This window comes from Gigantopelta aegis, chromosome 4 (genome assembly GCF_016097555.1).
Source record: "Gigantopelta aegis isolate Gae_Host chromosome 4, Gae_host_genome, whole genome shotgun sequence".
Lineage (NCBI taxonomy): Eukaryota > Metazoa > Mollusca > Gastropoda > Neomphalida > Peltospiridae > Gigantopelta > Gigantopelta aegis.
In genome coordinates, this window is record NC_054702.1 from 103,112,794 (window position 1) to 103,139,150 (window position 26,357).

The 26,357-nt window shown below is 38.5% G+C and overlaps 2 protein-coding genes across 4 annotated transcripts; one reads left to right on the plus strand and one right to left on the minus strand.

The window, feature by feature from the left end:
• Positions 1-2,154: 2,154 nt before the first annotated feature.
• Positions 2,155-7,138, minus strand: LOC121371630 (39S ribosomal protein L49, mitochondrial-like). Its single transcript, XM_041497659.1, has 4 exons — positions 7,006-7,138; positions 4,687-4,855; positions 3,058-3,185; positions 2,155-2,582 (listed from the first exon to the last, which is right to left on the minus strand). Exons 1-4 carry the CDS (start codon positions 7,135-7,137, stop codon positions 2,436-2,438), a joined length of 576 nt encoding a protein of 191 aa, XP_041353593.1. The 5' UTR covers position 7,138; the 3' UTR covers positions 2,155-2,435.
• LOC121371629 (ribokinase-like) lies at positions 7,097-22,703 on the plus strand. 3 transcript variants are annotated; one of them, XM_041497657.1, is made up of 8 exons: positions 7,097-7,240; positions 12,583-12,715; positions 13,786-13,849; positions 14,846-14,908; positions 16,503-16,667; positions 19,214-19,314; positions 20,040-20,228; positions 21,148-21,614. In XM_041497657.1, exons 1-8 carry the CDS (start codon positions 7,233-7,235, stop codon positions 21,316-21,318), a joined length of 894 nt encoding a protein of 297 aa, XP_041353591.1. In that variant the 5' UTR covers positions 7,097-7,232; the 3' UTR covers positions 21,319-21,614. The 3 variants fall into 3 exon arrangements, with proteins under 3 accessions (XP_041353591.1, XP_041353592.1, XP_041353590.1); XM_041497658.1 differs by lacking the exons at positions 7,097-7,240; positions 21,148-21,614 and adding exons at positions 9,544-9,685; positions 22,061-22,703; XM_041497656.1 differs by lacking the exon at positions 7,097-7,240 and adding an exon at positions 9,545-9,685.
• The last annotated feature ends 3,654 nt before the right edge of the window (positions 22,704-26,357 follow it).

Genomic DNA, 26,357 nt, shown 5'->3' on the forward strand with positions numbered 1-26,357 from the left:
TCATAATTCTGGACAAAATATTAATTTGAAGTTTTGAAAGATGAAAGAAATAAAACGTACCTTTTGTCAAATATATCATATCACAAAATTACGGTTGGAGATGTTTTATTTATTGAAAAAGAATAAGAATTGCGTACGATGTAACGAAGCCAAAACAAGGGTCCAAAAAGTAACTGTCGTCGACCTTAACTATCGTGGATTAAAAGCTCGTTGGTAGTAGTGTTCCCGTCTCAAGTTTTGGTATCGCGCTCATTAAATTGTAAATATTTGTCACCGTTTTCGTCTGTTTTCAGTTCAAATTTTCCACAAAATAACATTTTAAACAAACGAAGCACAAACTTTGTTTACATATCGCGAAGGGCATTCCCGGTAACCATGTGCTATAAATAGTAGCGTTGAATACGGTATAGTTCCGGCAGTTGAGTTGAATACGGAAAGTTGTATTCAATTCTTGTATTCAGAGCTGTATTTATATAGTAAGATTTAATGGGTATGTAATAAAGTGGTTTACATTGTTTCTATTGCCTACATGTACATGTCGCATGTGCGTTTAAAATAAAGACATTTAGAGAAAACATAGCTGGGGTAATAAATAGAATAACAAACTCGATACCAGTTATTATCAAATGTATGTCCCGAGTGAAATACTTTTCATTTGTCACTCGCTAAAGCTCGCGACAACTAAACATTATTTGATTCGGGATATAAATTTGGTAATAACTGGCATCTCGTTTATTATCCTCTATATAACTCAGGCGCTGTTGTTCATTCGCCACGAACATGATGAAGGGGTGGATCTAATTGTACAGTCGTGTTAAAAAAAAAAAAGGCAAAAGGGCATCTTGTCTAAAGTGGGAGGGGGTTCGAACCCCACTACCCCCACCCTGTATTGTATTGTATTGTATTGTATTCTGTAGTGGCTTCAAATGCTCTCTAAAATACGTTCACATTTCATGGCTCTGCAATACTGACGTAAAACACGATTTTGCTGCCGAAACCATCCATGAAGAAAACTTACTTTGAGCAAACCCGGCGAAAAACCACCTCAAGGGCAGGTTTAAACAAGCAATACAATTGTAACCCAGTGTTAAACTAGGATTACTGAAAACCAGACATGTGAAATGCACAGTAAACATGACCCAGTGTTTAACCTAGGTTTAAACCATATGTTTCCAAAAACCACTGATAACCTAGACATATAAAATCGGCCTGTTGCAAGTTTGTATGAATCCGTCTTGGTCGCATTCTCTCACAATACATGATCTGTACTTAGAACTGGTGTGGCTGCCCTCGCCATCCTGATCAATTTTTTCCCCCATATATTTTGGTCCGTTTCATGATCACATGTCAAATGGTTTGCCTCAACATATATTGGCCTGTTTTACAATCCTAACAAGATTTATTACGGCGGGGGTTTGTTTTGATAGTCATCCTACTTGCAACATACACGTGTACAATGCTTGTTACGTCAGTGTGTACTTGTTTGGTAGGAAATGATTGAATGAAAATTAATATATCATATTATGAATCATTTAAGGCAACATAATGTTTCCCTTTGTCCCGATATCTGCTCCATTATATAATAAACAATTTCACAAAAACTTTAACAAAGAAAACTGTTAGATCTTCAGTCATAACTTTTTTGTCCTGATTGCTAAACATATATATAAATAGATTCCTTTCAATATTCATGAAACAAATTTCAGTTCAGTAGGCTTTTATTGTTCATTTGGTGTATCACTTGATGTATTCATCAGGAGACCAATGGTCCTAATAACACTACTGCTAACAGGGCTATACCCTGATCAAAATCCTAGCGGGGAGGGGGAAGAGGCACTACTTTTTATAAACAAATGAAACACTATACAAATGAAACCCTTAGATGTGTATGCTATTTTCTGGAGTTAAAAAAAAAGGAGAAAAAGTGAGATTCTCAGGGAGGCAACTGCCTCTCCTGCACGCCCCCCCCCCCCCCCCCCCCCCCCCCCGGAGGGTACGACCAAGGCTATACATCAACACAAGCTGACAGGCTTGTGTAATGAACTAGTAAGTATATGTCAAAGTAAACAACTGCAACTGGCATTCATTAGTACTCCAATATCCAGCACCCACCATCCTGTGATGCACCCGATAAAAAAAAACACCAAACAAATATTTTGACTGCCATTCTTTATATTATAAAACCAAGATTGTACCCAGAGGTGGGTACCTTGATGCGCAGTGGGTGGATGCTCCCTATTTAATTTTTTATTGTTAATAACATCACCATAAAATGTTTTTGTCAGTGAAGGTTCACTTTCTTTTCTTAAAAAAAGTCCTCTTGTATGTAAATGCTACAGAAAATCTTGCATACATGTCTGCAAACCCACACTTCTTTTCAGTAATAAGAAAAGCAACAAAAAGCAAACAAATCAATTTATATCATTTTCAACACATCAGAATCCTTTCTGCAGCAGCAGTTTTGACACTTCCTCTAAATGGAGTCCTTTGACCTGTACATAGCGTGACACTTCATGAACACGAGTGAAGACGGACTTTCCAGTCACTTGTTCTAGGTGGCTCCTAAGGTCTGCTTCAAACGCCTGTCAAATAAAAATGAAACTTTATTTTCTAAACATAGTATTCATTATATTTGAAAGTAATTACTGATTGTAGTGAGCTGTATAGTTGTAAGCATGACATTGGTAACAAGCAGGCAGTGGGGATAGTAGCAATGGCCAACTTAAATCGCTGCCTATGAATAAACTTTCTTCATTTATACTTATGTTCATGCTTATATCCAATTAAGGTTCAAGTATGCTGTCCTGGGCCCACACCTCAGCTACCTGGGCTGCCTGTCGAGGATAGCGAGTTAGTGGTTAGTTGTTAGTGATAGAGAAGTCATACACCTACCCACTGAGTTGCTAAGACTTGGAAATTTAATATTGTACAGTATTTCAAAAAGCCATTTATATGATTATCTTATATCCATTTTCATAATTTTTGACTTCATGAGTTTTGCAAAAACACTTTAATTATTTTAGATATATATAACAATGAATATATGTAAGGTATTACCCAAATATCTCCTTCCACTTGTTTAATTTTCACGAGTTGCCTAGTTCCCGCATGTGAAGTCTCCAAGTACACCGGGAACATATGGTTTTTAGTTCTTTTTATGAAATATGGATGCGTAGTTGATGATGCTGGAAAAAAAAAGTGATTACCGGTACTCAGTTTATAAAGCTACAAAAAACATAATAATATAATTAGTATTTTAAGTAATAGTAGTTGATTTTCTCATCTGCTGCCTATCTGCACTCTGGAAACTGAAGATATATATTGTTATACAAATTTTATACAGATCATATTGTCATGTCTAAGAAGTCAATCTCACAAATTAAAAAGTCTAGAACAATACAATGTACTTACTAATAAAGAAACTTTAGTTCAACATGTTTAAAACAAGATAATAACAAGGCACACAATAATGCAGTTTATAAAAACAATTGTAAGAAAGTGGGCACCACCACACAAAGTTATAGTTTTCATACTTTCCTGTTATATATTACATTGCACATGTATGCTCACAATGGGTGTATTAATACTCAGGGTGTGCACTTTACAGTCGCCTGATCGCCCATGGCAAGTCAAAATAGCATCAGGCAAGTCAAAACCTATCACATGTCGCCCGCCTGGCGACCGTAAATTTGCGCATATGGTATTATATATCAAAATGCAAATAACTAATGCTTGTAAGAGATCGGAAAGTTATTTTTTATTTATTGTTTTCGACTGGTTTCCTATTAGTATCTGCGCAACCAAACCCATATAGGACATAATAGCAGCCAGTCTATCGAACAGTCTAAAACCATTCGGAATGCCTCGGCCGTTTTTGATTACCTATTCGAAAAACCTCAACCACATAAATGCATTCATAGGTTCAATCGGAACACCTTGGCCATGTCCGTCTACTTTCCATTTAGTTACAATCGGAAAACTCTTCACATTCCTCTACGCTATGTTTCGCAGAAAGATTTTGTTTACGAGCCTGAGGTTTTCCGAAGTTACATTTTGTTGGAACATTTTAATGGAGTCTACTATACCAAACACCCATTTGTCACTGCGAACGATGTCAACATAGATTTATGTCAGCTTAGCATTTGTTTAGTCCTCGTCATACGGCCATAAGAGCACCTTATTCATTCCAAGACTGAGTCTTGGTAAAACATTCCTGATGTTGATTGTGTGGATCCCGTGACAACATACCGGTAATAATTATAATTTAATTACTACAGTTTGTAATATAACTAAAACAAGTTCTGTTTGCTTCTTTTGTGTAGTTATTATTGTTTGTATGATATGATAACATGTTTTTAAAGTGCAATTTAAGTTAGTTCTTTTTTTTTAAACAGAATTCGGTCGCGGGCCATTCAAAAGTTGTACGGGCGAGTCAAAGTGTTGCTGTGAGTGGCCTGATTGGCCAGTCAAAAAAAATCCCATGTACATACCCTGAATACAACTTCTAAGATTAATTGAAAATGCATCACACAGATGGAAATAAGGAAACATATAAATAGTAAATGCTAATATTGACTTGAGCTAAAATTCTTATCCACAGTATCAGGAAGTTAACCATGTTACTGGCAATAAAAAATATAAAAAAATAATACAATCCTTTAATGTTCAGATGTGAAATCATGTTACCTGTAGGTGCAACCCACCCAGATGGGGTGGGGTAACTGCCATGCTGGGGCGGATCAGGTACTGTTAGTTTTGGTAACAATTTCTCTACATATTTGAATTCTTTGTGAGAAACTTCTACCTCTGGATGGTCATCTGTAATTTTCAAGTCATTTGAGGTTTCATTATGAAACTGAAATTTGAAATAAAAAATAAAGCAATTAATAAATGATATAAAATGATATGCCATTAAAGAGCATTTTATAAATTTATATTAAATTGCAAGAATATATTTCTTTTCACTACAGTAATGTTCCATCAACAAGTATGTGCAACACTGAGTGAATGTCTCTCTCTCTCTCTGCGTCTCTATTTTTTTTTTCTCTCTCTCATTCTGTGTGTGTGCGCATGCGTGCGTACATGCGTGTTTCTCTGTGCATGTCAATATATGTAAGGGTCCTCCAGGGATTTATTCAGGATATTTTGCCAGGGCAAAAGTAAAAGAAATGAAGTAAAAGAATTAATTTTAAGCCTTAATGACAGCTGATTGCTAAGGGAGATAATCAACTATTTACCCAAAGACATGCACGATACCCCATACACCCCCAAGGCTTTAAAATGTGTATAATTTTTTTTTTTTAAGAGGTACACATTCTCTTGCTGTTGTTGGTTTATATATATATACATAGACACGCACACAAACACAGAGACTGCGGTGTCTTGGGGGTAAATAGTTGATTATATCCCTTAGCAATCACTAAATATTTTATAAAATAGCACATTTTAATTCATTTTTTAAAAATATTTATGGATTCTTGGGGTATCTTGGTGGTGTCTTGTGGTATATTGGGGTAAACAGTCGGACCCCAAGATGGACATTTGAACAGTTATCAATGCTCTCTAACCATCAAAGACCAATCTATATAAATTCTGCGCAATCACTGCCTACCAAACGGTAGTCAAAGATTCCCTCTCATACAACAATCCTAACATTTTGAAATTAAGTACCTTTTACATCAATCATTTTTTAGTTTCACACAGTAATTACTAATACACACACTACAGGAAGAAACCTGTCAGTAACTACGTATTTAGCCGGGTTTCTTCATGTAGTGTGTCTATTAGTGATTAATATATGAAATGTTTTTAATCAAGGAACTCGAATATATTTGATGTAAAGGTATTTAATGTCAAACTTAGAATTGTAATTGTATTAGAGCGGGAATCTTTGACTACCATTTGGAAATGATGGTTGTACGATGTTGATAACTGTCCAAATGTACGTCCCATCTTCCTACAAATTTAGTTTTTTTTAAATAATTTTAGTTTTGTTTGAGGTAAGAAGAAAAGTGGTCTTTTAACTGAACTTTTTTTATATTTTTGTGTCAGACTGACGGTAAGAGAGCTATAGACTAAAAGTCTAGACTAGTCAAGAGTACATGGGCTACAACTAGCCCGAGCACTCTGGCTTAAGAGAGCTAGGCGGACATTTGGATATAAATACGCTCTCATTACAGTCAAGAGACCAAGCTATGTATTTTTTTGGCAATTCTCGACAACCAAAAAGTTGGCAAAGATTTCCACTCTAATACCACAACAATCCTATGTTTGACGTCAAATACCTTTACATCAATCATTTTCGAGTTAATTGATTAAAAAAAATACACATACTAATCACTAATACACATACTACAGAAAGAAATCCGACAGCACCCACATTCAGCTACGCTTCGTGACACTCCGTCGCAAGAATTACAAGAATTACAAAGCTTGGCAACCTATTTCGTGACGTAGATCACGTGATCGTCCACTGGGCGATTCCGCCTTGTGCAACAGTTACAGGGGCCATCTCATACCAAGCGACGTTACAACATGGAAGAGTTGTCTAATGGTTTCCTCTCTAACACAGTGATAAAATTACCAAATATTTGACATCCAATAGCCAATGATTAATGAATCAATTTGCTGTAGTGGTGTCGTTACACAAAACAACCTTTTTTTTGGTGACTGTTGGGCACTTGTCGTTTTGAGACGGCCCCTGGAAGACGGAATGGTCGAGTGGGCGATCATGTGACGCATCATCACGATATAGGTCGGCGAACTTAGAATTCTGCTGTCCGGAGTTTGCAGTTTTGGTTGTCGGCAATTGCCAAAAAATACATAGCTTGGTCTCTGACTGTAATGAAAGCGTATTTATGTCCAAATGTCCGTCTAGCTCTCTTACAGTCAAGAGTACTCGGGCTAGGGCTACAACCTTCTTTTGGTCGCTTAGACCAAACTTCCATTTACAAAATAAAATTATGTTCTGTGTCATTGAATTGTAGCATGTTATTTAACAATTACATTGGCATGTGTTACGGCGACTCGTGTCATCGAATACGTTCTAAATGCATTTCTAGCCGCGCTAAGAAGTCTTCTTGACCTACAAAAGGTACTCAACGACTCCATACTGGATTCTGAAATACTGGTTACCATACAGATGCAATGCACTATGGTAATGTGAACGGCCTTTCGGCGTAACAAAAACAACTAATGCCAGTATAACTTTGTCTATTCAAGAGTGACTTCGAATGACATGGTGAGTAGTGGGCAAGTCATGCATGGATCTGAATGAATCATGAACACTATCGAATGACATCCACCTCCCGGTTTAAAGGGAGGGTTAAGTCAAATATGAGCCTGATGTGTTGGAAAAACTGCATACCCGGATGAGCAACACAATGACACTTTAAGAAATGAAAAACGCGTAATTTTAGAATTAATTTTTAAAAACGTGATTATTCCTGCTAACTGGGGGCAGCCATTTTGTTTTGTTTCCGGTGCGCCAGGAATTCTAGCTTGGGGCGAAGTGACGTCGGCTCCGACCAACTCCAGTGTATAAACAAACGCAGTCATTTATAACAAGATGCTTCGCTTTTATCAACCGGACTTGTAAAACGGCATAAATGACTTGATAATATAATAAACTATTTAACTAAATATATTTCACTTAGCATTAATATAACGATATGGGGTTATAGTTTTTCTCTCTTAAAAAATCCAAAGAAAAAATGCATTATTAGGCCTATTGGGACTACGTAACTGGCATGGGCGTATGGGGACTCTTTGATTTGGGGGGGGGGGGGGGGGGGGCTGGAGGGGTTGATTTGCCCGAAATTTTACCCAGATAAAAACTGCCCGAAGTTTTCCCACTGTTTTGCTCCCGGGTCGTACGCCCATGGTAACTGGTCAGTTTTGTGATTTTAGATGGGAAAAGTCTACTTAATCAAGGGTTTTACAGAATTATTTACAGTAATAAAGTAGGAACGGCTGGTAATGTCTATTATAATTTTAGGGGTAGCCGCGTGGCTACCCCACAGTACCCTGTGATCTTTATAAAACATGCACGTATTTTTTGTGTGTTTAAACACATTGCCTGGGGACCGTCTAAATAAACACCTGTCAATCAGGAACCACAGGTACAGGCCACGGGGAGAAAAGACCAATTAACTAAGAAAACACTCCGATTATCATTTCAGTCTGTGGGTTCATGTAGGGACAAAACACAATACAGTTATTTCGACATTTTGACAATGATGGTTTATTTTGTATTGAAAAATAATATATACTTATTGCTGGATTACTGGGATAGATATTATTACAGAACACTGCGATGCATCCGCAAAAATCAGGTATGTTTTGTTTCTTCAGTTCTAAGACTAACTCCTGACGTGACACGTTAAGTATTAATTAAACACCGGCTCGCCAGAGGGCGTATTCACAGGGATGGTACAAAATGTCTGTGCCAGTTATATACTAGTATACTAGCCGTCACATTTAACCGTTTTATTAATTAACTACAGGATTATACTTGTTGATATTTAGCAAACAGTTTTAAAAATATAGTAAAAAAACAACACACTACCCCCCCCCCCCCCCCCCCCCCTCCCCCGCAGAAAACCCAAACAACAAACAAAAACAACAACAAATAGAAAGAAAGGGTTTGGTGTTTTTAGGAATGCTTCCGCAAACACATGTTTTCCTCTTTTTTTATTAGGCCTTAGTTGTAATTTTGCTGGACATTTTTCTTCTTTTTTAGAGTGTTTTTGAAAGATTTCTGATACACCCTGCAAATCCAAGCCATTATATATATATATATGCAAATAGATTCAGCTTAGTTTAACTATTTACACATTTTATTTTTGCCAAAAAATATACATTTTGTAGTCATACATACATATTTATATATAAAATAATATAATGTGCACATTGCGGGGAATGGTATGTAGCATCGGGTTACAATCGATAAAATTCTATAGTAAATGGGTAATACATGCATAGCAATAATATACAATATAATAACATATGTCATGTATCAATGTCTGTTCTATGCGTGGTAGCAGTGTTCAAATAATTACACAATTTAATTAGCTGTTATGAACTGTCGCTGGACAGCAGTTGCGTTAATTTAAATGTTGATGGTTTATTATAATAAAAAGGTTTAATATATTTATTCCTTATGGTACTGTAGAAAGGATACACTAGAACAAAGTGATATTCGTTTTCTACTACATTCATATTGCAGAGACTACAAATTCTATTAATAGTGCCAGTAAAGCTATCTCGAATGTGTTCTGCTCCTTCCCTGAAATTTTAACATTTGATTTTGACTTATTTTCGTTGTTATATGTAAACAAAAAAACAAAAAAAGTAACTGTCCTGGGCACACCGCAGCTATCTGAGCTGTCTATCCGTGTCTGTCCAGGTCAGATGGTTAGTGCATGTTTAATTAGTTGTCTGTGATAAGTGAGATAGGTCGTTGTTATGATCTTAATCCTATCCATCGAGTCGTTAAAACTCGCTCTGGGTAGGAGCGTGCACCGGGCTGCGAATCCGGTACAGCATAACGACATAGCTCAGATAACCAACCGAACGCGCTTCAAGTGCCAACACAACTGTACGCCTTGCTATAATAGTAGATTATATTAACTATTTGCAACATGGATGTGACTGTAGTTGGAAGCATTGTACAGGACTTGATCAGGTAATAACTGAACTTAAATGCGTCATAAATATAAACACTGCAAGTCAAAGTCTAATATAGATAATCAGTATAATGTTTAACGTAATTGTGGCGGGAGACCATTTCCATTCTTCCAGTTCCATTGCATACGTATACGGTCTCGTACCACAATTGAAAGGGAAGGAATATTTAACATCTCGATACATTTTATGCTACGGTTATTTGGTGTCTAAAATATAGTTATCTTGACATTCGGATGAGAGGAAACGTTCTGCCGCGACAAAGAATATACATTCGTACCGAAAAAGCAGTGTTTTGCTTTCCCATTGACAGGACAGTGCATTCCACAGCCTTTGATATACCAGTCACTAAATATTTTAAACTACGGCTACCTGGTGTCTAAAATATGCAGTTGTTTAGACATTTGGGGCGGGACGTAGCTCAGTGGTAAAGCGTTCGCTTGATGCGCGGTCGGTCTGGGATCGATCCCCGACGGTGGGTTCATTGGTGCACCACGACTGGTATATGAAAGGCCGTGGTATGTGTTATCCTGTCTGTGGGATGGTGCATATAAACTATCCCTTGCTGCTAATCGAAAAAAGTAGCCCAAGAAGTGGCGACAGCGGGTTTCCTTTCTCAATATCTGTGTGGTCCTTAACCATATGTCCGACGCCATATAACCGTAAATAAAATGTGTTGAGTGCGTCGTTAAATAAAACATTTCCTTCCTTGTTTAGGCATTTGGTTTAGAAAGTGGAGCTATAGAACAAACAGATCATGTGAAGCTCCTACATTACAGACGTGGCAGCATATACCAGTCTTTATTGGATCACAGACTAAAAGTTAAATAAAACTAAATAAATAATTAAAACAGCATAAAAACACGGATCTCAGTGGTACAAGAGGTCTCCTTTTACAATCCAGCCCCACCTCCACCCCACACATCCTCGGAAATCCCAGATTCTCCCTTGAAGCTACCTTGTACAATAACCACTATGTACAGACGTCAACCGCCATGGCCAAAATATACTTTTTATTATTCCGTTGAATCCAGCACAAGCTAACATTAACGCATCTGACACTGGGACCTATATTCAGAAAAATGGCCTGACTTTATTTACTTTACACTTATCTATACCTTACTTTATCTAAATATTATATTGTGTTAGGTCCTGCAGCACGGTACTCGGGTTACAGTTTTGTACAGTCACTTCACAATAACAATATAACCGGGGTGAGGGGGGTGGGGGTGGGGGGCGACAGAATATTAAAAATTTATTTTAAAAAGGAATTAAAAGTATAGTGTTTTGTGTTCTATAATTTCTAGTTAGATGCAGAGGAAATGTTTCATATGCTAATAGAGCTACAGAACTACTTTCTCGTCTTGCTGCCCAGTTACTAAAGCAGTGTCGTTAGCCAACTGCGAATTAAATTAGTTTTACATTTCGCAACACATTTTAAAGGGGCAGTCTCAGTTAGGATTGCATAAAGAAAAAACCAATTAAATTTATGTTCATGGGGAAAATCCAATATTTTTCACCAATGATTTTTTAAGAAACCATTACAATTTTGATATTCTGAGTTAATTATGTAAACATTATGATGGATCGTTGTAATTTTGAAAACGGTCTCGACTGAGAGATGACAAGTACACCAGCTGCTGCCTCACAGACTAATACACTTACTGAAAAGCAGCAAGGGAACTTTTATATGAACTTTTAATGAATTGCATGCCACATGTTGAGGTAGGACCAAACCTGAGTCCACCAAGAGAGTTCGATCCTACGACCCATCATATCTCGGGGGAGCGCTCTACGATTAAGACTCATTGAATCAACAAATTCACCTACCATTCCAATCAGTGCCACACGACTACGTGGCATACAACAGGCTGTGATATATTTAAATATTATATATTGGGGTCTAACATAGTAACATATGGTTATGACCACTGGTCTAGGTAGTGTGTGTGTGTGTGTGTGTGTGTGTGTGTGTGTATTGATGTATGAATATCTATATATTGTATGTATGTATGTATATATATATTATTAATAATTTTTAAAATCAGCTGCTGTTTTGTCGTTTGGTGCAGCTTTTGTTCTCTCTTGACCATGTGTTGAAATAAGGTTCCAAATGTTAGGACGTCTAATATGGTACGGTAGCCATAGGTGATGAATTATTTCGTGCCAAGGAGGGATGTAGCCTAGTGGGAAAACGCTCGCTTGGTGCGCAGTCGGTCTAGGATCGATCCCCGTTGATGGGCCTATTGGGCTATTTCTCGCTCTAGCCAGTGCACCACGACTGGTATATCAAAGGCCATGGTATGTGCCATCCTGTCTGTGGGATGGTGCATATAAAACATCTCTATGACTGTGTCAAAATGACCATATATTTGACATCCAATAGCCGATGATTAATAAATCAATGTGCTCTAGTGGTGTCGTTAAACAAAACAAACTTCTTCTTTCGTGCCAAATAAACGTACAAGACAGGGGTCAAGGGAGCTATTGTTCTCTAGTGCAGGAAAAAAATATCAAATTAGGGCAAAAATTATAGAGATATTCGGGCTAAATGTGCTAACCTATTTAGCATGTAATTCCATAATTCTATCCTCAAAATGAGTTGTAATCAATTTTTTTAAAAATGGGTAGTGATTCGTTTGAAACCCTATATAGCTGTAGTAATGCTACTATGATTCTGAATAAATGTTGTTATGCAGATTTGGGCATTTTCGTTTAATTCGAACAAAAACCAGCCTGTACACCTACGCAAAATGGGAGCCCGTATGCCTATTGTGCCAAAACCGGGTAAGGTCAATACATTCGATATTTATTATTAGGCTATTAGACATACCTTAACCTCTCATACATAGCTTCTTTTTTCTTTCATTCTTTATTTTATTAGTAATACATTTTCAGTTATGTTCCACGACATCCTAAGCCAGGAGAGACCATCACTGGAAGCAAATTTATCATTGGATGTGGAGGGAAAGGAGCTAATCAGTGTATAATGGCGGGACGTCTTGGTGCTACCGTTGCTATGGTTTCTAAGGTAAACGTCTTGTATTATTCTATACTCAGAACATCGGCGTATTGTAAAAGGCAGAGTCGTTCTAAAGGCCTATTAAATGACCTGCTAAAAGCACAGAATTTATGTGACACTGTGTGTACGTTCTTCTTCTGTTAACGCTGTCTGCCATAAGCCGTGCTGGTAACATTTTAAACAGCTACGCACTTAAAGGTGATCTTAGCGCTATGAATGCTTCGTAAAATGGGACCCTAGCGTTTACTGAAACTGAACTTTAAAAAACTCTTATTTACGGCTACGTAGCTATAATCGTCTGATTACAAAAGTATCGATAATAAGTGGGATATGAATGTTTTGTAGATGACTGAATAAAGTACATTTCGGGATAAAGTAAGTGAACGTAGATTATAGACAGCAGATAGTAACATCTTTTGTGTCTCTCAGTATATTTCCATGCACTATTCTGTTGGATCGTTTAGACGGTGCACTGATGTACCGCCCTGCTTTTAATACTAAAATATTAATTAATCATCGGCTATTGGATATCAAACAGGTATGGGGATTACATATATGTAATACATCTACCGACTGACCAGTACTGATTCTAACTATAGGCACTGTTACTGGAGTTGATGCTAAACACATCTAAGTTTAGTAAATAATCATGAGAAATCATGAAAATAATGCGATTACATGACATTCTCAAACAATGTAATCGATTACGATTGCGATTACTTGTAACATGTAATCGATTACAATCGATTACGATTACCCCATCTTTGATATGTATACATAAATACTTATTAATTTCAACGGGGTAATACACCGAGTATTTTTAATGGTACACATCGGACAGATGCTCTTAATTCTGTGACATTTTGAATTAAAAGTTTTGGTGGTTGGTTTGAGGACGTAGTCTTTGTTGTTAACCATGCTAGTATGCACATAATGATAATAGGAGTTCTGGTAGTTATCAAATGATTTCAGCAAAATATGCAGCTTCATGAGTTATTAACAAAATTATATAGGCCTACTAAAAAGCACATGCAAAAGGATTTGTATGTTATTAGTATTGTTTAAAATAATTATTTTAGGTTGGTGTCGACACATTTGGACAAAACTATTTCGTGAACTTCAAAGAAAACAATGTAAATATAGGTAGGTCCTACGCTTTATTCAAAACTTGTTCATCGTTGAGGCGAAAATGGGATTTTATTTTGGGGGTACTCACATTTGAGGGGGCCACTGACACTGTTTATAAGTTGTGTTATGTGGCGACAGGCAGATATTAAAAGTTGGGGGGGGGGGGGGGGGGTACTTCAATGGTTTTGTCATCATAGAGTTCACAGGGGGAGAGTAGCTAAAATAAATTGCACTGTTAAACTGTATAGAGCATCTCGTGTTATTTTTCTGGAATGGAAACTGACACCACCCCGCATGTCAGATATTGCCCGGGTGTATAAGATTACTAGCTACTGTGGTGTATCATTTATATAACTATCTTTCGTCCATGTGTTTGGTGTTGGTGTCATTGGTGTAAATCCTAGTCTGAAATTAGAGACTACTGGCCGTTTCATCTTTAGATCCCAATGAAAATCAATGAAAACTTAGCTGGCGTAATTCTTATGTTAGTGTAAGACTATCAACTGTCGCGACGAAGTTGGCCAACTCGATGGGTGCGCTCGATTAACAATTAATCGGTCGTAGGACTTGTATACGACGAGAATCGAGTTGTAAGAGCGCTATATATATATATATATATATATATATATATATATATATATATATATATATATATATATATATATATATAGGGTTCCAAACTACTATGCATTTTTACATGGATTACAAAGTAGGCCTAATACTGTTAGGAAAATGAGGGTAAGACATGGTGTAGTTTCAGGCCAGCTCATTTTCCCAGAATGTCTTTATTGTTTGTTCCCGAATGCAAAGATTTTTTCCAGCACTTGGAGAGGGGAGGGGGGAGGCAACCCTGACCCCCGTCCTGTACACATATGTACTAGCACTCACTCAAACACGTCTGCAGGATATTTTTGTTTCATACTAAAAATAGATGATGTATTAAAATATGGTTACTCTTTCGTTTTCGTTTGCATTAACAGTTAATGGGAAGTGAATACTTGTTATCAACAGATTTTGTCGGAGTTACGGAACATGCAGCTACTGGAGCAGCAGCTATCACTGTTAGTGACGCGGGTAAGGATCTACTGTATTATATAATACGATATACGTGCTTTCCGGTACGAGGGAGAAGTCGATGTATAATGCTGTTACACCTCCACTAACTTAGTAAGCCATTAAAACTCACTCAGAGTGGCTCGTATCCAGGGTGAGTTTTAACTGCTGAATGAGAAGATTCGGGCCACTATAACGACGGGTCTCTTATTAACAGTCAATCCCTGGTTTAGACAGACTGGCCAGCTAGCTCAGGTGTCTGCCTTTCCTAATTCTATTCTTTCTCTTATTGTTCTTTCCTTACCTTGCTTTACATTACATGTCCTACTCTACCCTACCCTAATCTAACCTATCCTACTCTTCCCTTCTATTTCGTTCCCCCCCCCCCCCCCCCCACCCTTTTCCTTTCTTTTCTTTGATGTTTTTGTTTTGTTTGTTTTTTTTCCTGTTTTATTTTTCGTTTGTTTTCTTTGCTTTTGTTGCATTTCCATTCCATTTCATTTCAGTTGGGAGTATCAAAAAGAAAGAAATGTTTTATTTAACGACGCACTCAACACATTTTATTTACGGTTATATGGTGTCAGACATATGGTTAAGGACCACACAGATTTTGAGAGGAAACCCGCTGTCGCCACTACATGGGCTACTCTTTCCGATTAGCAGCAAGGGATCTTTTATTTGCGCTTCCCACAGGCAGAATAGCACAAACCATGGCCTTGGTTGAACCAGTTATGGATCACTGGTCGGTGCAAGTGGTTTACACCTACCCATTGAGCCTTGCGGAGCACTCACTCAGGGTTTGGAGTCGGTATCTGGATTAAAAATCCCATGCCTCGACCGGGATCCGAACCCAGTACCTACCAGCCTGTAGACCGATGGCCTAACCACGACGCCACCGAGGCCGGTCAAACTGACGGATACTCCGAACTACCGGTAGTTGGGAGTATCCGTCAGTTTGACCGGCCTCGGTGGCGTCGTGGTTAGGCCATCGGTCTACAGGCTGGTAGGTACTGGGTTCGGATCCCAGTCGAGGCATGGGATTTTTAATCCAGATACCGACTCCAAACCCTGAGTGAGTGCTCCGCAAGGCTCAATGGGTAGGTGTAAACCACTTGCACCGACCAGTGATCCATAACTGGTTCAACAAAGGCCATGGTTTGTGCTATTCTGCCTGTGGGAAGCGCAAATAAAAGATCCCTTGCTGCTAATCGGAAAGAGTAGCCCATGTAGTGGCGACAGCGGGTTTCCTCTCAAAATCTGTGTGGTCCTTAACCATATGTCTGACGCCATATAACCGTAAATAAAATGTGTTGAGTGCGTCGTTAAATAAAACATTTCTTTCTTTTTGTCTTTCCGTCAGTTGATAACTGAAACTCACCCATTGAAATATGTTATACCTGTATAATGATCCAATAAATATTGTATGGTGTTAATTACTTAGGCACACACACGCACACGCACGCACACACACACACACACACACACACACACACACACACACACACCAACTATGAATATTCTGCATTACCCAGCCCAGTTATATATAACTGCCATCCTAATCTAATCCCAGTTTCTGTCATTTTCCGACACCTATGATATGTACCTTCGTGTTTAGGTGAGAATACCATCGTGGTAGTTCCTGGAGCCAACATGTTACTGACGGAAAATGACATCAGAGACGCGTTACCCGTCATTAAAGGAACTAAGGTTTTGACCTGTCAGCTGGAAGTCTCCCCAGAAGCAACGATCTTCGCCCTGAAAACTGCCAAAGAACACGGAGGTATGTTGATTTTAACAAAGGTTTCTGAATAAAAAATATATAAATAAAGTTCCGTCCAGCTGCTATTAATTAATTATGAATAAAATTCTGCTTAAAACGGATGCTGTCTAATCAGGATTTCGGATGCAAATTCAATAACAAAGTAACGGTTTATGTAGTACTTGGCTCTTTCTACACCGGCACGCGATATCTTTTCATTTCATTATACTTATTTTTGTGCTTCTATTTAATTAAGGTTCAAGCACGCTGGCATTGGCACACACCTCCGCTATCTGGGCTGTCTATCCAGGACAGTGGGTCCTTAGTGGGTATTAGTCATTAGTGATTAGTGAGAGAAAAGTGGGTGTAGTGTTCTTACACCTACCCACTGAGTCATTAAAACTCGCTCAGAGGTGTGGGGGTGGGGGAGTCTGTACCGGGCTGCGAACTCTGTACCTACCAGTCTTATTTTTGATGGCTTAACCACGACACCACCATGGCTGCGATATCACCTTTACTGTCTGCCTGTGTGCACCTTTTTAAACAATGACGGCAGTTCCCCACTAATTAGGATATCAAAGTGTTGTGAAATAATCGCGCCTCTTTGAAGGCTTATAAATAATGAACAACACCTGTTGTGACGGGTTGAAACACTACATTATTAATACATACATACGCACGTACATACATATATACGTGTAAGCCTCTAACCTAATCCATTTTTCACACACACAAACAAAACATAGTACTAGCCAAACAAATTAAAAACAAGACTGACCGAAAAACAATTATATGTTTGTATGTCACAACGGTCAATTTAAAATCAATTTCGAATCCCTGGGGCAAAATTAGAAAATAATATTTTTTCAGTTTTTAAAAAATTCCTGAGCCAGTGTCTTCATTCATTCTTAAATACATACATATATAGCGGGATAGACCGCATAGCTTGTAGCCTCCGCATAGCTTCTAGCCCCCATGCATATGGTTGAGTTAAAAGAGCATCCTTTTAATTGATGCTTTAATAGCTCAGAACGTATCGTGGCAAGTCTACAAGTTGCTGGCGATTCGATGCTATAGGTTCGAGTTCCAGCAACGGCATGGGACAATTTATGAGGCCAGAAAGGATTTAATTATCCCCTGCGCCAGTGCGTTAATATCTATGTTTGTAATAGTCAACCTCGACATACAATATATAGATATTCATATATTAATACACACTAGCCACTGCCACGTCTGCCCACTGTTCATGCACGTAAGCGGGGTCGACCGCATAACGTGTAGGCCCCACGCATATGGCTGAGTTAAAGAGCATCTTTTTTATGGATGCCGCAATAGCTCAGAAAGTATCGTGGCAAGTCTGCAATGTGCGGGCGATTCGGTGCCATAGGTGCGAGTCCCAGCAACGGCATGGAAAAACTTGTGAGGCCAGAAAGGATTTAATTATCCCCTGCGCCAGTGCGTTAATATCTATGTATGTAATTGTCAACCTCGGCATACATACAATATATAGATATTCATACATCAATACATACTAGCCAGTACCAGGTTTGCCCACGGTTTCATGCACGTAAGCGGGATCGACCACATAACTTGTAGGCCCCATGCATATGGCTGAGTTAAAGAGTATCCTTTTTATGGATGCCTCAATAGCTCAGAAGGTATCGTCGCAAGTCTGCAATGTGCGGGCGATTCATTGCCACAGGTTCGAGTCCCAGCAACGGCATGGGACAATTTGTGAGGCCAGAAAGGATTCATGTATTCCCTGTGCCAGTGCGTTAATATCTATATATGTAATCGTCAACCTCGACACACACACACACACACACACACACACACACACACACACTCACACACGTAACGGCCTCGGTGGTGTCGTGGTTAAACCATCGGACATAAGGCTGGTAGGTACTGGGTTCGCAGCCAGGTACCGGCTCCCACCCAGAGCCATTTTAACGATTCAATGGGTAGGTGTAAGACCACTACACTCTCTTTTCTCTCACTAACCACTAACAGCTAACCCACTGTTCTGGACTGATAGCTGAGGTGTGTGCACATGACAGCGTGCTTGATCCTTAATTGGATATAAGCACGGAAATAAGTTCAAATGAAATGAAATCAGGGTTCGTGCAGATTTGAAAAGTATTTTAATTTGAGTGGTTATAGGCTAATGAAAAGCCATTAAAATTGCTTGAATTTTGGAAAATTGTTTTTAAAAGTTTTGTAATGCATATTTCTGCTGATAAATATAGACATTTACCTTGCTCAAATATATTTTCTCGTAATTCCAAAATTTGTAAGCTAGTATTATTGACCATTTTACTAGTCAGCGTTATTTAATAACACATTTCGAAAATTGTTGGATACGCTGTTACGAATACTGACGAAAATACATGAGACGAACTTAAGTGTTAACAATTTGAATACGGTGAATGCAAAAGCCCTTGGAAACTGTAATTTTACAGGGATAACTGCTTGAGTTTTGCCTTCCAAACTGTGTATGAACCTTAGATTTGTATTAATGCATTATAGTGACAGCCTTGTTGGTTTTGATTGTTCTTCCACTTCAGTACAGACCATTCTGAATGCTGCACCTGCCCCGCCTTCAGCAAAGGATGTCTCAGAGGACTTATTTTCACTGTGCGACATATTTTGTGTCAACGAGCAAGAGGTAAGTATCCCAACAAAAAGCGCGATGTTTATACTAAAGACATTTATTTTTTAAATAACCCCTTTTTCTGTGTCACTTCAATAACACATACAACAATAAACAACATGACTCAAATGTGTGTGCGTATATATTTATCGTACCTATACGGGATATACAATGCAAAATATGTAAGCCAGCTTTATATAGGTTACGTGGGGGAGGGGAGTGTACATGTGTAAGTGTAAATATACAGTGTTCAGAAAGTTAGAAAAATGTGCCAATGTAATTTTGTATTGCCATTGTAAACCAATTGTTGGAGATGTTATTAATTGGCCTTTCAACTGTAGGTGTGCAGGCAGGCGCATATCCTGGTCACATTGGCTTTAGATCTCGGGTCAGAACACTATGATCAAGACAAATACAAATTCAAAAATGAATAATATAGGTAGAACAACAATTATACAATGAATATCCTGTGTGAAAAAGGTTATGAAAAAGGGGCCACGTAAATTATTTAAAACCAGAACTGGATCCAGAAAATATTTTTCATGGTCGGGGAGGGATCTTCGGGAAAAGGGAACATGGACTAACTCGTCAAAAGTGCATCCCAATGAAAATAAATATTTAAGAAATGAGGGGCACTTACATATTTTTAAGGGAGGGGGCGGGGTACGAGTCCCATGGTCCACCCTTGGATCCGCCTCAAGGAACAATTCATTATATATGTTGTGGGTGTTTTTTTCCAGTGTGAGGTTTTTACAGACCTGCCAGTGGGTACCGTGGAGGAAGCGAAGGCAGCTGTGCTGTGTTTGTTCAACAAGGGATGCAATACGGTAGTTATCACACTGGGGGAGCGAGGAGTGGTGTACGGGAGTCGGCAACATAAAGATGTGAAGCATATTGAAGCCGAAAAGGTTGTCGCGGTTGATACTACTGTAAGTTTGTAAACACTGACCATTACAACAAATTGTTTGTTTTTTAAATTCCTGGCATTGTATAACAGATCGTCTATTCTTTCCCCACTCCATTTTCGCTTTGTTGGCCAAAACTAGCCATCTGCTATAGACACTGATTTTAAACGCAATGCACACCCATATTGATAGGAATTACTTTTTGGACGGCAGTAAATTAATACAACGTCAGTAATTCGCTTTTACAAAATGTTCGTTATTAGTTTTTGTCTCTGTTTCTAAAAACCGGTCTCGGTGGTGTCGTGGTTAGGCCATCGGTCTATCGGTCTACAGGCTGGTAGGTACTGGGTTCGTATCCCAGTCGAGGCATGGGATTTTTAATCCAGATACCGACTCCAAACCCTGAGTGAGTGCTCCGCAAGGCTCAATGGGTAGATGTAAACCACTTGCACCGACCAGTGATCCATAACTGGTTCAACAAAGTCCATGGTTTGTGCTATTCTGCCTGTGGGAAGCGCAAATAAAAGATCCCTTGCTGCTAATCGGAAAGAGTAGCCCATGTAGTGGCGACAGCGGGTTTCCTCTCAAACTCTGTGTGGTCCTTAACCATATGTCTGACGCCATATAACCGTAAATAAAATGTGTTGAGTGCGTCGTTAAATAAAACATTTCTTTCTGTTTCTAAAAACCTGTTTACATCAACCAAACATCACTATATAAATGTGTAAAATACCTTCACTAACCAGTTGCCTTTACAGACAAACGTTAGAGGTCAAAGTTAGCCAAGTTAAGGGGGAAATATTTAATAGACAAGAATTAAGTCGTGCTGAAGTCTACTGTACTTGTTCTTGTATCTCAAACTTTCTTACTGTGTAGAATTTTATTAGTATGTTTTGACCACCATTTTGAAAAAAACCCTGACTGGTTTCCGTTTTTACTTCAGGGAGCTGGAGATGCTTTCGTCGGATCATTAGCATATTTTCTTGCTAAACACCCAGAAATTTCACTACACGATGCGTTAACGAAGTCCTGTCGTATTGCCGCCATCAGTGTTCAAGCTAATGGCACTCAAAGTAGTTATCCATGGAAAAAGGATATTCCTGATCTTGTCTAATGTGAACGTTTCGGACAGACATCAACAGACAACAGGAAACCAAATTAATTTTTGTAACCGTTGTGATACCAAAGAATACCTAGGAATTATGTCATGTAATTTACAAAATATATATAATAAACAGCAAACGAATCGCGAGATTCAAAATCATAATATAATTGTGTGCAATTGCAGTTATAATTTTTAAATATTATATCAACTATCAAAAGTTGAAGTTTGAGCACATTGAATTATCCATCATCGGCTACAGGATATGAAATATTTGGTAATTTTGACAAACAGTCTTAGAGAGGAAGCAGGCTTCATTTTTTCATTAGTAGCAAGGGATCCTTTATATGCACCATTCCACAGGATAGCAAGTTAGCACATACTACGGCCTTCGATATACCTGTCGTGGTGCACTGGTTGGAACGAAAAATAGGACCACCGACAGAGATCGATCCCACCTTACCACTGGGCTACGTCCCGCCCCCATATCAACCATCAATTCACAAAAGCTGACAGATTACTTAATTTAGTGAATTTAAAGTAACAACAATTTAATTAATTTTTTTAAACATCCATTGGTCAGGGCCGTAGCTAGTATTTTGTGTTTGGGGGTGGGGGGGGGGGGGGGCAACTGAGTAGTTAATAGTCTAAAACTCTTTAAACGGTTAAGAAGATAATATTTCTATACCCCCCCCCCTCCCCCCGCTAACTACGGCCCTGTAGGTAATTATTTCTCGTTTCTTTTTCTGTTCAGTATATTTCTGCCCTATGATCCAGAAACAAAGACTCGTGAACCAGAGAAGCCTTTGGAATCTGTGCAACTTTCGTTGGAATCCCGCTAATATACATTTTTCGTTAAAATATATTAATCATATTCATATACTTACCTTAATTTGACACCCAATGGCTGATGTGTATTTTTATTCTGGGGTGTCCTTAAATATGCATTCATTCATTCAAATGTGTTAAATGCTCGATTCACTTTGATTATTGTCGGAATATATAAAATAGCAAAGTAAATTTAAATCCATTTGTGATGAATGTAAATAATAACGACACTGAGATGAGGACAATGTATACCCAATCTATAACTGGTAAACAAGACACTCCACTATCAAATTGACTTGTGTATGCTTATTTAAAGATGGAGGTTTTTATTTACCGTATTAATTATTGTAAACATTTATATATTAGACCTGTGTACGAAATATAAATTAATATCAGCTTGTTATACCCAGTCGTGTTGTGTTTGTGTGTGTCTGTCTCTATGTGCGTGCGTTCTTGTATATATGCAAAAGTACTTCATAATGGCAATACAACAAATACAAACAGTAGATGATATCCCTGGTGTTTGTAAATCACATCTCTGCACGTGATAATAAAAAGAAAACAAATTATGTATCATTTTGGTTGTATTTTTCAAGATTATTTAAATATTCAGACCTGAAAATAGATGCTGTCATGGGACTTGTGACACAGTCTAGACAAAGAAGAAGGAAGATTTTTTTACACATCTGCGCGCACGCACACACACGCATTGTGTATGAAATTGATCTTGACAGACATGCACATAGAGGGTGATTAAAAAAGAAATCTCGTTTTTTAAGATCAATAGCGGGAAAAGTCTGTAAGGTGTAACAAGTATGTAATGCAGTATAGTGAAATTGTGCACCAAAAACGTGTTGATTTATGTAGCCTACTATTTCCAATTTGATATATGTCTTATAAAATGGCGTGTGATACAAAACATGAAAAAAGAAAGAAATGTTTTATTTAACGACGCACTCAACACAATTTATTTACAGTTATATAGCGTTAGACAAATGGTTAAGGACCACACAGATATTGAGAGAGGAAACCCGCTGTCGCCACTTCACAGGCTACTCTTTTCGATTAGCAGCAAGGGATCTTTTATATGCGCCATCCCACAGACAGAGTAGTACATACCACGGCCTTTGATATACCAGTCGTGGTGCACTGGCTGGAGCGAGAAATAGCGCAATGGGCCCACTGAGGAGGATCGGATACAAAACATGATGTCAAAAAAAGCTATACCAATGAAAACATACTGGTACTTAACATCTACTGTATGTACACAAGACAAATGGTCGATTGGGCCCATCCATTTCTTTTCTTAAGCCTGCACATAGTTACTGTATAATCATAGTATTTTGTCACCTGGTGAAATACACTTCTTTACAGTGTTATTTTTGCCCCTAACATATCGATATTTTTTTAAGCACTTTTACAGGTGAAATTGTCTGCATGACCACTGAGACTAAAATATTTTTTACAGTGTCAGGGCAGGTCAGGTCGTAGGGTTTAACGTGCACGTTGTTGTAGCGCACGCCTGTGAGCAAGCCCTTGTGTCCAAGACAGGAAAGGGGTGAAAAAGGCGGGACTCTCGCTTACGACTTTAGCACCAAAGGAGAACCGAAGATCGGTTGTTGTGGCCGAGATACAGTGGAATGGAATGGATTTTTTTTTAATGTGCACATTCAGAGCAAGCTGTTATAGCGCACGCCTGTCCTGAGCACAGGTACCGGCTTCAACCGGTTCTTTCGTCCAGGACAGGAAAGGGTTAGGGTGGGTGGAGGAGGGACCGCCTGCACTGACAGATGCAAGGGAGCACCAGCAGTTCGACCGTAGCCGGTAACAGGCGGAGGGTGGTATGCTGTGTAATATGGAATGTCTCGTATGATTAAGCCAAAGAGAAATGAGTGCACATTTTGATGAAGGAAGTTTGGCGCAATTTTGATGGTCGTTCTAAAAATAAAAGGTAGGGAGCAACGTATAGGTTTGGAATTTAGTAGGCCGAGAGTAGCTCGTAGTTAAGACGCGAGATACAGTGTAACATTAGGCTATTTATATAGGACTCTAGGGAAAATGTAGACAAAAAGGTCCGCTAGGTTCATATTCGAACCCCTCACCCAGGTTCAGCTCACGCTACGCCCCTGGCTATGACAGTCGGTCATCGTTGGTTGTACTATCATCTATAGTAGGCATACTAGTAGATCTGGGTTTTCACTGGTATAGCATTCTTTGATATTACGTGTTGTATCGCGCGCCGTGTTAAAAGTAAAAGTTAAAAGTTTGTTTTGTTTAACGACACCACTAGAGCACATTGATTATTAATCATCAGTATTAAAAGAGTAAGCCATATAATAAAACGTTATCTATCAATACACAATATAATAAACTAGTTGTACAAAATATCAATGTTCTGCTTTACAGCACTTTTTCCGCTATTAGGAAAGGATCTAAGGACTTTGGGGGTCTTTGTTTTACAAGTCTTGTTTTTGTTTTTTTTTTTTTTGTTTTCGTTTTTTTCGGGGTGGTGGCGAGGATTGTTTGGGGGGGGGGGTATTTTGTTTGTTTGTTGTTTTTGTTTTTATTTTGTTTTATCACTCGATATATTAAATCTGCGATCTCGACTTTATTTTATAATATTTATACACTTAAAAAGAGTTTCAACTTTTGTTTTCTTCTCATGGTGTTGCATTATAAAGTGTTCATTAAATGAGGGCGCATTGTAGAAACAACGGTTTCAGTTTCTGAATGGTAGTCATCAGAGGAAACCCGTTACATTTTCCCCACAAACAGGAAAGCACATACCACAGCCTTTGACCAGTTGTGGTGCACTGATTGCAACGAGAGAAAAAAATCCAATCAGTTAAATGGATCGATGGAGGTGATTTGATCCTGTGACGCAAACACCCCAAGCAAGCACTCTACATCGTGGAGAGGGGATTGGGGGTGGTGGTGGTGGAGGTGGTGTGTGGGGGGTGATGTGGTCTAAACTGTGGCTAGCAAAGTTTCTACGGGGTTCGGGACATGCACTCCTGAAAAATATATTTAAAAAAAAAATGAAAATGAAAATTCGCTTTGAACAGTAGGCCTAACTGTTTTTGTATCACGAAAATCTACTGTTTAAAGTATGCAATGTTAAATCTCGTTTTAACAGTTCCCTATTCTGGTCGCTTCTTCTTTGGTCGGTACTTACCCAATGCCGCATTTCGTAAGAATGTTTGTGCGCTCAGGTTTAATTGACTAACCTTGTGACGGAACATGCTCTTATCTTTTCGCCTGTAGCGATGTTAATTGTTTTAGAGGGCCGTGTGCAGCTTGGTTACGTAATACCCCCTGTGCGATGGTGGTAGTCCTGCGTCCCAATATGCACTTAGACCAGGTGTGGAGGCCATGTGGAGAGTGGTTACGTAATACCTCCGCGCGACCATGGTATCTCTCGCGAACTAGGCGACGACCAGTCTAGGCTTGTAAGGAAATATACCGTCTCTGGGAGTTGTGGAACTATCACATGATAGGTGAGGTACCGCGTTGTGCCCCCAGGCGATATTCGCTGTCTTTGGACTAGTCTGGGATTTTTATAATAAATAGATAGGATTTTAGATATATCGAGGAGAAACATTGGAAGTATCCAGGGGAACGGACGTGGTCCAACTGAACGACTTATATTAGTTCAGACCGGACTTGGTAAATATATATTTCTGCTCTGTTGTATAACCTTGATGTGATTGATGTGACTTTAAATATTTTAATACTGTATTATGCCAATATTCTTTAGACAGTGTCTCCGGTAATCTGACGAAGTAAATTGTAGGCTTCACTGTTCTAATATTTGTATACGAGTATTTGGTAAGATAAAGCTTAGCCGGTCATCCTAGAGGACCTAGGTAAACTGTAGGTTATTGTCTTTATTGTGATATGTACCAGTATTAATTCTGTATCACAAGGTTACTGAATGAGTATTTAAGGGTTAATAAAAAAATTAACCAGTTAGGAATAGAGTTGTAATTCTTTTATTAATTAAGTTCCCCTGGCAGCGTTTCTCAATTATCACACGTGTGTGTGCTGTATCACGGTGAAGTGATTAGAATAGTGTGTAAACTAGACACCTAGTGATTAACTAATTAAGTGATTAGCTCTGGGTTGTTATTATATTGTTGTTGTTAATTAACTACTGTGACAAGTACATTTGTCAGCGTTAGAGTTAATACAGATTCCAAAGTGTATTGTGTTTTGTTGTGTTT

Coding starts and splice junctions, on each gene's coding strand:
- LOC121371630 (XM_041497659.1), bottom strand. CDS start 7,137: ATGGTAACCAGTATTTCAGAATCCAGTATGGAGTCGTTGAGTACCTTT. Junction 4,856..7,005: donor TCGCCGTAACACATGCCAAT/GTAATTGTTAAA, acceptor TTCAAATTTCAG/TTTCATAATGAAACCTCAAA. Junction 3,186..4,686: donor TGGGTGGGTTGCACCTACAG/GTAACATGATTT, acceptor TTTTTTTTCCAG/CATCATCAACTACGCATCCA.
- LOC121371629 (XM_041497656.1), top strand. CDS start 9,642: ATGGATGTGACTGTAGTTGGAAGCATTGTACAGGACTTGATCAG. Junction 12,716..13,785: donor CCGTTGCTATGGTTTCTAAG/GTAAACGTCTTG, acceptor TAATTATTTTAG/GTTGGTGTCGACACATTTGG. Junction 20,229..21,147: donor TTGTCGCGGTTGATACTACT/GTAAGTTTGTAA, acceptor TTTTTACTTCAG/GGAGCTGGAGATGCTTTCGT.